At 43.5% G+C, this 14138-nt stretch overlaps 1 protein-coding gene across 1 annotated transcript; it reads left to right on the plus strand.

Annotated features, from left to right (window-relative positions):
* Positions 1 to 3166: 3166 nt before the first annotated feature.
* On the plus strand, positions 3167 to 9897 carry LOC123774480 (uncharacterized). The gene is made up of 4 exons (XM_069303857.1): positions 3167 to 3212; positions 5868 to 6075; positions 8726 to 8999; positions 9112 to 9897. Exons 2-4 carry the CDS (start codon positions 5872 to 5874, stop codon positions 9291 to 9293), a joined length of 660 nt encoding a protein of 219 aa, XP_069159958.1. The 5' UTR covers positions 3167 to 3212; positions 5868 to 5871; the 3' UTR covers positions 9294 to 9897.
* Positions 9898 to 14138: the final 4241 nt, after the last annotated feature.

Raw genomic sequence — 14138 nt, forward strand, 5'->3', positions numbered from 1 at the left:
ACCCTACAGATCCAAGCAGATAAACGCCACCAGCAGGAATACTCTCACATAGATATTGACCACAGCAGAGCCATCCTCCCGCGCAGACAGACTCCTAATACAGGCCCCATTCCTGGAGCAGACGGGCCACTGTCAACACCAGCCACCGCTGCGCAGACTCAGCTACGCAGACTTTGTTGTTGCACACAAGACTCGCTGTTAATTTATAATTAAAGTCTGAATTACACTGGCTGTTAATAATCAGGGTCAGCAGGTATGAGAAACAGCCTCTGACTTAAGAAGCTCGTAAGAGGCAGATATGAAACACAGCCTCTGACTTAAGAAGCTCGTAAGAGAGGGAGATATGAAACACAGCCTCTGACTTAAGAAGCTCGTAAGAGGCAGATATGAAACACAGCCTCTGACTTAAGAAGCTCGTAAGAGGCAGATATGAAACACAGCCTCTGACTTAAGAAGCTCGTAAGAGAGGGAGATATGAAACACAGACTCTGACTTAAGAACCTCGTAAGAGAGGGAGATATGAAACACAGACTCTGACTTAAGAACCTCGTAAGAGAGGGAGATATGAAACACAGCCTCTGACTTAAGAACCTCGTAAGAGAGGGAGATATGAAACACAGCCTCTGACTTAAGAAGCTCGTAAGAGGCAGATATGAAACACAGCCTCTGACTTAAGAAGCTCGTAAGAGGCAGATATGAAACACAGCCTCTGACTTAAGAAGCTCGTAAGAGAGGGAGATATGAAACACAGCCTCTGACTTAAGAACCTCGTAAGAGAGGGAGATATGAAACACAGACTCTGACTTAAGAACCTCGTAAGAGAGGGAGATATGAAACACAGACTCTGACTTAAGAACCTCGTAAGAGAGGGAGATATGAAACACAGCCTCTGACTTAAGAACCTCGTAAGAGAGGGAGATATGAAACACAGCCTCTGACTTAAGAACCTCGTAAGAGAGGGAGATATGAAACACAGACTCTGACTTAAGAACCTCGTAAGAGAGGGAGATATGAAACACAGACTCTGACTTAAGAACCTCGTAAGAGAGGGAGATATGAAACACAGACTCTGACTTAAGAACCTCGTAAGAGAGGGAGATATGAAACACAGCCTCTGACTTAAGAACCTCGTAAGAGAGGGAGATATGAAACACAGACTCTGACTTAAGAACCTCGTAAGAGAGGGAGATATGAAACACAGACTCTGACTTAAGAACCTCGTAAGAGAGGGAGATATGAAACACAGCCTCTGACTTAAGAACCTCGTAAGAGAGGGAGATATGAAACACAGCCTCTGACTTAAGGAGCTCGTAAGAGAGGGAGATATGAAACACAGCCTCTGACTTAAGGAGCTCGTAAGAGAGGGAGATATGAAACACAGCCTCTGACTTAAGGAGCTCGTAAGAGGGGGAGATATGAAACACAGCCTCTGACTTAAGGAGCTCGTAAGAGGGGGAGATATGAAACACAGCCTCTGACTTAAGGAGCTCGTAAGAGAGGGAGATATGAAACACAGCCTCTGACTTAAGGAGCTCGTAAGAGGGGGAGATATGAAACACAGCCTCTGACTTAAGGAGCTCGTAAGAGGGGGAGATATGAAACATATAGCAAGAGGGGGGGGGGAGTAGTTCCTAGTAGTAAGGAAATGAAACTAGTTACCAGTAGCAAGGGAGGAAAGTACCTATCTTTAAGAAACAGACGAAAGTAGCTCGGAGAAGTAGCTTTCAGGAGCTTGCATCATCACACACACACACACACACACACACACACACACACACACACACACACACACACACACACTCACACTCCTACTGGGCGCTGGTGGCTGAGTGGACAGAATGCTGTACACGTAGTTCTGTGGACCCGGGTTCGATTCTCACCGTCGGCGAGAAACAAAATGGGCAGAGTTTTTTTTCACCCTGATGCACCTGTTACCTAGCAGTAAATAGATACCTGGGAGTTAGACAGCTGTTACGGGCTGCTTCCTGTGTGTGAGTGTGTGTGTGTGTGTGTGTGTGTGTGTGTGTGTGTGTGTGTGTGTGTGTGTGTGTGTGTGTGTGTGTGTGTGTGTGTGTGTGTACTCACCTAGTTGTACTCACCTAGTTGTGTTTGCGGGGGTTGAGCTCTGGCTCTTTGGTCCCGCCTCTCAACCGTCAATCAACAGGTGTACAGATTCCTGAGCCTATCGGGCTCTATCATATCTACACTTGAAACTGTGTATGGAGCCAGCCTCCACCACATCACACCCCCACCACTGTGTGTGTGTGTGTGTGTGTGTGTGTGTGTGTGTGTGTGTGTGTGTGTGTGTGTGTGTGTGTGTGTGTGTGTGTGTGTGGAAAAAAATAGTATATAGTTACAGTTGATTGACAGTTGAGAGGCGGGCCGAAAGAGCAGAGCTCAACCCCCCGCAAGCATGAATACACACACACACACACACACACACACACACACACACACACACACACACACACACACACACACACACACACACACACCCACGCAAACCAGCATATTAATTCACGCGTGCAGATGGAACAGTAAGCAACAGGAGACTGAAAATTAAAAAAGCTGACTGAGACAGTGAAAGTGTGTGTGTGTGTGTGTGTGTGCGTGTGAGAGAGTGAGGGGGGGGGGAATGCTTCCGTCACGTGACACCACCACTTGCAGGTGAAGATGTTGTCACTGTTCCATCTCCCTCTGATGGGAAGCTGACCGTTCCAGTTTCCTCTGATGGGAAGCTGACCGTTCCAGTTCCTTCTGATGGGAAGCTGACTGTTTCATGTCCCTCTGATGGGAAGCTGACTGTTTCATGTCCCTCTGGTGGGAAGAAAAAGCGTAGAGGTGTACTATAGAGGGGAGTCACAACCCCCCCCCCCACCCCTACTCCCAGGAGTGGGATAGGGGTAGCTGTGGCACGACCAGATGATGCTTACCGCACACATCTATCCTCTTCAACACACTAATTCACCACGTCGTACTTTGCATCCTATACGGTTCCCCCTTTTGCTTTGTGTATACCTTAATAATTGCAAAGTTACCATGAAGGTTACCGATGAATGAAGACTCTCAAAAGTGGCGGTATAAAGGAAGTAGCTGGCAACTCACCGGTCCCCCATCTGGGGGTGGGAGGCAGAAGGTATATAAGGATGTGAGGCAGCGCCCCCTCGCCAGTTCCCCCTCAGCCCGGCCCTCGGAGAGTACTGTTGATCTATGTGAGTATATTCCCGGATCCTGCTCGCCTACTAGGGATTTTCATGACTAATTAGTGATGAAGGAGCGTTACTTTTCGACTTCACTCAAACTGAATGTTATGCCTTATATATTACTAGGGATTACAGTAATAGCAATAATTGAAAATTATATTTTTGCATAAGTGGTTGTACTGATTAGGGAGTCTGAGATTTTGTGAGGTTTGCGCGCCGTAAATGGAATTAAACAAACTGGTCCGATATATCTGCTTTAAGACTGCGATAGACTTCCATCATCCTTTATAACTCACCTTCATGCGAATATTCATATATGCACTATATATATTATATATTCACATACTATTGCATATAATAAATCACCGGAAACAGGAGAGCTGCCAGAGAGTTGAAAGTCAGTCAATCAATATGGGATTCACCAGAAATTTCAATCGCCAGAAATTTGCATCAATATACAAAAATACAAACCAACAGGAGGCAATAATCTACAGCCTAGTGATCTTGCCTGTCATGCAAGGTGATTGAAAAGACCATAACAAAAACACTAGTAGAGTATCTGGAGATTAATAACGTTAATTAATAACGTTTATAACGTTTGGAGATTAATAACGAGATTAAGGACGTTAATAACACACAAAACAACACAATTATGGGTTTAGGAACAGCATATACTGTCTCACAAAAGAGTTCTATGGCCAACATTGAGCCGAAACCAGACAAGACCTAGAATGGTGGTTGCGAAGTATATTTCTGGACTGTCAGAAAGCCTCTGATAGTCCATACACAAGAGAGTTTGGCACGAAATGGAGAAACAGACAGGAGTAACAGGGAATATTATCTAATGGATAAAGCAGTACCTGAACAACAAAAGAGAGAGTCTATTAGAGTGAAGAGATCAGTAGCGTCCCACATGTGTCAATCCAATCGTAATCTTTGTGAAGGGTTGCAGGTAACCGAACTGGACTACCTATACATACCTTGACCAGAGGGAATATATCTCTTCTTGCCATTAGTCGCTGATGATGAAAAAAGTATGAGAAAGGACAAAAGCTTCTTGACTCTACACAGAATGACCTAATATTCAAGCAAGTGAAAGAAAGTGTTGCTGGGACCAGGAGACCGGACACAAGGTAGAGAGAGATGTGGTAGAGAAAACCCTCCTGACATGAGACAGAAAAAAGTCCCTGTGGGTTGACATTACAATGAGCCTGTCACCAGGATCAAACACTTATAAATCAACGCCATATGCAAGTTACCGAAGGTGAAGGGCAATCCTCGCAAGCATCTAACTGGGTGCACGCACACGCACACACACAGACACACACACACACACACACAGTGCCCAGATGAGCCACAGAGATATTAGAAAGAAATTTTTTAGTGTCAGAGTGGTTGACAAATGTAATGTATTAGGAAGTGATGTGGTGGAGGCTGACTCCATACACAATTTCAAGTGTAGATATGATAGAGCCCAATAGGCTCAGGAACCTGTACACCTGTTGATTGACGGTTGAAAGGCGGGACCAAAGAGCCAAAGCTCAACCCCTGCAAGCACAAATAGGTGAGTACACACACACACACAGTTAAATGTAATTTTGGTTTTTTGACAATTTTCTAGTCGGTGCTGTCAAAGATATATTATGGAATATTGATTGAAAATAAAATGAAAACATTCTGCTTAGTGTGTCATTTATAATTAACTTTCTAGTAAAGGGAGATTATTACGCTGAAGAAAGTCTGAGAGAAAGTAAAAACAATGAAGTCTAAAATAATTATAAAATAATAAGGGATAAATGTAAACTGAATAGAGAATTAACAAATCCAAATAACAATAACTATATTTCAAATAAATATAAAATATAGTCTTCACTGAAAAAAAACAATGTCAGATGACTAAACATGTCTAAGCACATGTCAGACCAATGTCAAATGCTGCAGCGCCGAAACAGAACCCCCCCCCATAAATGAAACCTGAGAGAGCACAAAGGTTTAAAACGAAACTAGTTTCAGGCTTAAAGTGACTGAGCTACGAGGAGAAGGGGGCGCTAAACCTAATAGCACTTGAAGAAGGAAGAAATAGAGAGGGACATAATCCAGACATACAAAATACTCTGGAGGCCACAGAAATGTGTGAAAACAAATCTTCAATGCAAGAGCAGCAATCAAAGGGTAACGAACTAGCTGTGGAAAACGCAGCCCGTCGGAAAACGAAAAAGCAACGTCCAAAAATATTATATTTATATTTAAAAATAAATATGACAAAATGCTCTGGAGCCATTGCATTTAGACGTCCATTAGAGCATAAGTTGAAACTGGGTCCTGGTAACTCTGGTGGGTAGGAAGAGGGACATAAGCCCTCTAGTGGCTGTTGTGTGGGACATGATCTCAGGATGGAGGTCAAAGCAGAGGGCGGGAAGAGCCGGCACGGTATATATAGTACAGCATTGCACCATCTCTCTCAGTCACCCGTGTTCGTGTGTACAGGCAGGGACTCCAGTCACCTCTCTCCATTCCTTTAATAGGTTTCTTACATTAAAGAATATATACATCTGAATATATAAAGAATACGTGAATATATATATCTATGTCTGAAAATAATAGGATGTTATATAATTCATTGTAGCTTTTTTTTTTAATATAATTGTTTGTATTTTTATCCAGAGACATGAAGTTACTATTGTTAAGTCTGCTCTTCGTCGGCCTGGCGCTGGCCGGGGAGCAGACAACAACAGAGCAACAGGAGCCGACAACAGATACGCCAGTGTTGATAAATAGACAGCTGTCAATAGAGGAACAGGTGCCGAACGCTAGACAGGTGGAGACGGAGACTCTGGCGTTAACAGTACCAGAGGATAAGGCTGGACTTCAGGTGAGTACATCCTCACCATGGGGACGTGAGTACACACTCACCCATCCGGCTTTTCCAGACCCATGATAAGGTGTCCCCAACAGAGTCCATTTTACATTATTTTAATTATATTATCATTCATTTTGCCTGGGGACCAACAGACCTCATCACTTGTGATTATCATACACAACACTGACCCCTCTATTGGTGATTATCATACACAACACTGACCCCTCTATTGGTGATTATCATACACAACACTGACCCCTCTATTGGTAATTATCATACACAACACTGACCCCTCTATTGGTGATTATCATACACAACACTGACCCCTCTATTGGTAATTATCATACACAACACTGACCCCTCTATTGGTGATTATCATACACAACACTGACCCCTCTATTGGTGATTATCATACACAACACTGACCCCTCTATTGGTGATTATCATACACAACACTGACCCCTCTATTGGTGATTATCATACACAACACTGACCCCTCTATTGGTGATTATCATACAGAATACTCCAGTAGTGAGTATCAAACATACTACAGACTCCCCCACTGGTGAATACCCTACATACCACTAATCACTAGTAACTACCATACACACTACTGACTCTGCTGGTAACTATCATACAGAGCCATGACTCTTTCACTAGTGACTATCGTTCATACTATTGAGTCTTCCACTGGTAACTTATCATACACACTATCGTCTCCTCCACCACGGTCTATCATACACACCACTTTAACGTCAGTGTTTTAAGGTATAATATCCAGCGGTTAACATATCAGCGTTATACTGCTGCCTATCTTCTTGAGATTATCTTGAGATGATTTCGGGGCTTTAGTGTCCCCGCGGCCCGGTCTTCGACCAGGCCTCCACCCCCAGGAAGCAGCCCGTGACAGCTGACTAACACCCAGGTACCTATTTACTGCTAGGTAACAGGGGCATAGGGTGAAAGAAACTCTCCCCAATGTTTCTCGCCGGCGCCTGGGATCGAACCCAGGACCACAGGATCACAAGCCCCGCGTGCTGTCCGCTCGGCCGACCGGCTCCTATACCTATTCATCCACACTTCAGCATCAGAAATCATACTAGAGTGTCGTGCTTTGTTTTTTGATCCCTTTCTCTAACTTTCTGTCAATTCTCTGGTTCCTTTTCAAGCATATAACATCCGCCTGTTTCTCTTGCCGTGGCAAATAAACAAGGACAGACTCAACTCTGTCACAATGATAAATGTGACCCAGACCTACACGGTAAAGCTTAACCCGCGCCCCACAAGGTAACCCCTACCCCATGCCCCACAAGGTAACCCCTACCCCATGCCCAACAAGGTAACCCCTACCCCATGCCCAACAAGGTAACCCCTACCCCATGCCCAACAAGACAAAGGTTGACCCCACACACTACACACATAACATGTGGCCGTGTTTACTCTCCCCCGTTTGCTAAACAAGCCGCTTCGCCCTCACGTGGTAACATGGAATGCATTCTAATATTCCAGACACATTTATATGCTGCAGATCATCTTCTGAGTGTGCTCACGCACGCACATACATAGGGCCTCGCGGCTGAGTGGACAGGGCTTGTGGGTTGTAGTCCTAAGGGCTCGGGTTCGATTCCCAGCCGAGGCGGAAACAAATGGGCACATTTTTTTCCCCCTTGGTGCCTCTGTTCACCTAGCATTAAATTGGTACCCTGGGAGTTAGACAGCTGCTACGGGCTGCTTCTTGGGGATTTGTGTGCGTGTGTGTGTGTATTCACCTAGTTGTTCTTGCGGGGGTTGAGCTCTGCTCTTTCGACCCGTCTCTCAACTGTCAATCAATCAACTGTAACTAACTACTAATTTTTTGTTCTTTTTTCCCACACACACACACCCAAAACGCAGCTCCGTAACAGCTGTCTAACTCCCAGGTACCTATTTACTGCTAGGTAACAAGGGCATCAGGGTGAAAGAAACTTTGCCCATTTATTTATGCCTAGTCCGGGAATCGAACCCGGGCCTCAGAATTACGAGTCCTGCGCGCTGTCCGCTCAGCTGCCAGACCCCTGAAGACCTCAGCTCTGTGTGTGTGTGTGTGTGTGTGTGTGTGTGTGTGTGTGTGTGTGTGTGTGATGCAGTTTACCCTGTCGGGAAGACCGAGCAATATTGGCCTACATTTTCACTGCTCAGCAGGAAAACTGTCCTCTAATCCTGACGATAAAGTCTCCTATCTCTGCTTTACACAGCCAAAATACAGCCCTTTATACTTTCAACTTCTGTTCCAGAACTGTTCAATATTCTTTCTATAAATTTATGAATAAATTATTCTTAAAGTTGTCTACAAAATTCCGGACCACCATTCATTAAACCAACAGCCTAATTGTTAAAATATTCAATATTAACTGTTATTTTCAAGTGGGATATTTGTAAACAGACACTTGAACACTAGGCATAAACAGTTACTTTTGTTTAGTGTCCCACTTTTCTGTTCTTGAGGCTCAAGAGATCTTCCACGGTTCCATAATTTTGTGTAGAATTATTAGTATTATTACAGGCAATCCCTGTAATGTGTACAGTCCTTGTGTCCCTGTAACTTTAGGTAAATTTTGATGCAATTTCGTGTTCACTCTTAAACATATCGACCTTTAACGAAAATATGATTTTTGTCATCTAGAATCCGGCTGTATTACTCGCTCAACTTCTAACTTACCTGAATGGAGTTTACACTACCGCCATCGCCGCCGCAAACACAAATGTGGCGGCGCTTTTCAACGCTCTGGGAATCAACCCGGCTGTTTTGGGTCCGGGACCCGTAGCTGTGCTGGGCACTATCGTGGGCGTCTTCTCTGTCGTCAATTCCATCAAGATTACTGTCCTCAACCTCCTTCACAAGGCGCTAGAAATGATCAGCTTTGTGTTGGCCATTATTGGCCTCGCTGTTCTAATCCGTAAGTTATAATAAAAATGGGATAAATATGAACAAAAACTAGCTCAAATAATGCCTCAAATTCGCAGTTTATTATATTGCAATATTTAACTGTGCTTGGCGTTCTTTTTCAGTTTATGCGATCATAAAAGAGGGCAAGTTGACTGAGCTGCTGGGAGCCCTCACCGGAGATGAGGAAGAGGACCCAATGCAGACCTACAGCAGCTACGCCAGCAGTGCCAGGGCCCTCTTTGACTCGCCCAAGATACAACGCCTCGCAGCCAGAGTGCACGAAGCCATCACCAAATACGACTAAACCTTCCCATGTTTACTCTTTCGACGTTCATCTCTCTTCCCGGGAGAGATGAACGTCGCCTTTCTCATAAACCCTGTATAATTTATATATTATTTATTTGTTATATTATTGGTCGTTCCTCTCAGGGCTGGACCCTGAAGCGGGAGACTTTATACGCAGTCCATTACACGACTTGGAGAAAAACGTTGAAGACAAACGACTTGGTACTGAGACTGTGGGAGAGCTCTCTATCAACACTGAACCGTTGGTAAGGTGGACTTATTTGACCCGCTGAGGCAATACGCTTTCAGTTTACCCTGTATTAATGGTAGCGACAAGAGCCGTTTTCTCTCAATCTCAGTGCCCGACTTGTGACCTAGACGTACCTGAACCTCTGTGTTTAAGACATGCTATAATAGCCATGTTTTTCACTGTACATATTTTATGTATATTAAAGTCACATATTTTATGTGCTCTACGCCTGTTGGAGTCGCACACACCTGAAGCCGCCCTATATCAACGGTGTGAGCGTCTCTCAACTCTAAGTCAACTGACCTACGATATTCGACTGACTTCATGACGCACAAACATGCACTATTATATTTTTATATGTAAAATTTGTAACATATTAATAAAACTTATACAAAATAAATATATTTTTAATGTGTAAACAATACAAACAAAATAAAAACATCATTTATATATTTTTGTTCTGAAATGTTAATTAATAATTAATAATAATAATAATAAAAATTCACTGTGTCGGGGGAACAGGCAGCCATTATGTATATACAGCATATATAAGGCTTATATCGAGGTCTTCCTCAGGGTCGAATTACTGACTCCGCCCAGCACTCCTGGGTACCTATTTACTTCTAGGTGGACAGGGGCATGAGGTGATAAGAAACGCGCCCAAACAATTCTGTCCCGGCCGGGATTCGAACCAGGATTTCTCGATTATGGGTCGAGAACGAACCCAACTGTACTATCGGATCCTTTACCCTCATAAAATTATGTTAACAAATATTACTAAATATTTTAGAAACTGGCGGGAGTCACCATTTTGTAATCTATTAGACCAAAGAAGAAAACACATTTTGTACTAAAAATATCCTAACCAGAGACTGACAAATTGAGAAATGTTAAACAATTGTTATCCTTGAAGGTATGGATAATAATTATCTACACTAAATGAACAAATGCATGTGTATCTACACTACATACTACATAGTGCATGTATCTACACTACATACTGTCTTCATCACTATTACAACCTTCGCTACCCGAGTAACGCCGGGTACCCCCATCTACATCCATCATCATCACTACATTCCCCCTCCACACCACCTTTCCTCTGCTCCATCATCTTTCCTATCCTCTACCCTCTTCCTTACCCTACACTACCTTCCCCCACTTTCCTTCACTACTCCACCACTTACCCTACTCTGCACCACTCTTATCTCTGAAACCATCTTCAATAAACACTGTCTTCAATTAACTAAATCAGATAAACTAACATTTAATTATGCAGAAAATAATATGCTACATGAAACTGAGTGAGGAGGTAAGCTGGCATTTAGCGAGATTGGAAATCAGTGTAACACTCTATTTCATGCAAAGAGCGGAGGACGCATGGACCTCGACCCTGATCCGCTTATGACCATCACGGAACAGCGAGCAGTCAACCTGCAAAGTTTGGTGAGGCTAGCTCTAAGCGTCTGGCCCCAAACTTCGAACACACATTCTATTTTATTCATATAGTATCAATAAACCTGACCCGGTACCTCAAGTATTATTATATTACTGGATAGAGTCTCCTGCCGTTAGCATTCCCGCTGTGTGACGCGGTAAGTTAACCTGGAAATACACGGTAAAGGACTAAATAGAGCAACAAATTACAGAATACTGTGAATACGGTATAGGCTACTGCAGATCTCTCCAGTGCAGCCTACTGAAGATATAACCATAACAGTGTCACCATCGATGATAATTGTTTAAAATGTACTTACAATCGGTTGTATTGGATGATCATAATATTTGTGTTGCGTCTTCAAAATTTCTGTTTTGTCTGATGGAGTTTCAGATACATCGTACACATACGGTTCATCAACGAATTTTAAAACTGACCTAGCCTTACCCATTCTAACCTAATCTAATCCAAACCAAGGTAACCTAACTCAACTGAGCGTAACATGGCCTATTCCAAGCTAATACATCTTAACCTTATGATATATAGGGTAATGATGTATACAATTAGAAAACGAGCTATGACGAAATGTCTTGTGTACGATTTGATTATATCCGGCAGTTTCGCGCCAGAATAGTCATCATGCATCTGGCAACCGACCCTGGAAATTAGCCCAGCCAATGGGATGCAGTTTGGGCTAGACGAAGCTCCGCCTACTTGGCCTACAACCCTAGATGGTCGCTGGCGGGAGTGTGCGCCAGGAGGCACTCGGCGGCGGAAAAATTAAAACATGGGGAGAAGAGATTTTACCGTTTATGACTTTTTGCGAGAGGAATTTCTTTAACAGTAACTGATTCAAATGTGGTGATAATACGTTTTCGTTAAAGCCTATTGCCCTGTTTACACTGGTGTGAACAAATGTAGCCAATTAGGTGCACAGAATTCTGATGCTAGTTCATAAAATTTGAATTTCAAATAATGTTTTTTGTTTTTGTTGTATATTAATACTCGAAGCCAGGAAAACATATGCTAGATTTATTTTTCGAGTGTAAAAGTTCAAGTTCAAGTATGTTCATTGAGACAAGAAAGAAATACATCTCAAAGGGATAGAGTAGCTTAGGCTATTTCTACCTCCCCCCCCCCCTAGTGTAAAAGCAGTATATATGTACAATGCAAAGTATACCCCCCTTTTCCCGGTGTATATACACTTGAGTTTACCTTAGGTAAATGTTCAGGTCTATGTTCATGACTAGAGTGAACGTGCTGGTTGTTCAGTAAGCCAGTGTGGTGCCCTTAATAACCCTCCACAGGTTGACTGGCGTTACGCCCAACACCACAACAACGGTAAACAATGGTATAATACGACGCATAATAATTATACATGGAACAAGTATAATGAGTATAATGATTAAGCATCGAGGCACTGGTATGTTAAATACAGTATACATTGCTGTATTTAACATACTGGTATGTTAAATACAGCATACATTTCTGTATTTAACATACTGGTATGTTAAATACAGCAATTCCATACATTTCTCCCTCAATCCCGCCCTCCACGTTGCCGAAATTGTTCAGAGCCCAATTGATGGTTTTTTGTAGGACTGGCTGCCATTTTTTTTCATATAAAATCATTTTGAAAGTTTAAACTAATAAAGCTTAATCATAACTCTACAACCTGATAAGATAATTGGGAAATAGTTCTTTGCAACATGATGGGGGCGATTCATGAGGCTATGGCTAGAGCCATAGACGGATGTGAGACTAACAAGGATAGTGAGATTGCACAGAAGAAAGCACCTTTTGCATCCCCGAGCAGTCGGGCGTTGAATCCCTGAGAGAAAGAGAGAGAGAGACAGAGAGAGAGAGACAGAGAGAGAGAGAGACAGAGAGAGAGAGAGACAGAGAGAGAGAGAGAGAGAGAGAGAGAGAGAGAGAGAGAGAGAGAGAGAGAGAGAGAGAGAGAGAGAGAGAGAGAGAGAGAGAGAGACAGAGAGAGAGAGAGACAGAGAGAGAGAGAGAGAGAGAGACAGAGAGAGAGAGAGAGAGAGAGAGAGAGAGAGAGAGAGAGAGAGAGAGAGAGAGAGAGAGAGAGAGTACTGGTGACACAGGGAAGAAAGGGGTGGATGTGTGTAGGTGCTGGTGTGCTCTGGTGTACTAATAAGGGGACAGGAGAAAATCATGGCGCGACGCTGACACGTGTCGCCTTGATGTGTGTTGTGTGTGTTCATAAAAATGGTTTTATGAACGCAAGTGTATGAAAGCGCGTAATGATTACGCCATGTGCAGTGAGATGTAACACACACACACACACACACACACACAAGTTGAGAGGCGGGACCAAAGAGCCAAAGCTCAACTCCCGCAAGCACAATTAGGTGAGTATGTGAACACACATACGCGTGTGTTCACTTCTTTAACTCTACTTAAAAATGTCCTCCTTAGTAGTACACACTAACTCTACTTTCTCTCTCTGCCTTAGAGGACGAGAAAGCAGGTCCTCTCTGTTGTTACCACACTTGCGTTATACCTTGGTACGGCATCCATACACGGGTAAGATCCAACCATAAGTGTCTTGACGATTGGATTGCCAATTCAAGGGGTTCATGAACCTGTACACCTGTTGATTGACGGTTGAGAGGCGGGACCAAAGAGCCAGTGCTCAACCCCCGCAAGCACAATTAGGTGAGTACACACACACACACTGGATAGCGCTCGGGGGTCGTAGTCCTAAGGGCCCGGGTTCGATTCCCAGCTGAGGCTGAAACAAATGGACAGTTTCTTTCACTCTGATGCGCTTGTTCACCTAGCAGCAAATATGTATCCTGAGAGTTAGACAGCTGCTACGAGCTGCTTCCTGGGGATGTGTGTGTGTTAGAAAGAAATATATGTAGTAGATAAAATAGAGGGAAATAGATTGGTTAGAAAGGCGGGGTCCAAGCGTTAAAAAAAACTTGATTCTGCAGATAAAAACAGTAAATACAAATAGTAAACACACACACACACACATCCTGGAGTATGCGGCCCCAGCATGGAGCCCGTACCTTGTCAAGCACAAGACGAAGCTGGAAAAAGTCCAAAGGTATGCTACTAGACTAGTCCCAGAACTAAGAGGCATGAGTTATGAGGAAAGGCTGCGGGAAATGCACCTCACGACACTGGAAGACAGAAGAGTAAGG

This window comes from Procambarus clarkii, chromosome 51 (genome assembly GCF_040958095.1).
Source record: "Procambarus clarkii isolate CNS0578487 chromosome 51, FALCON_Pclarkii_2.0, whole genome shotgun sequence".
Taxonomy (NCBI): domain Eukaryota; kingdom Metazoa; phylum Arthropoda; class Malacostraca; order Decapoda; family Cambaridae; genus Procambarus; species Procambarus clarkii.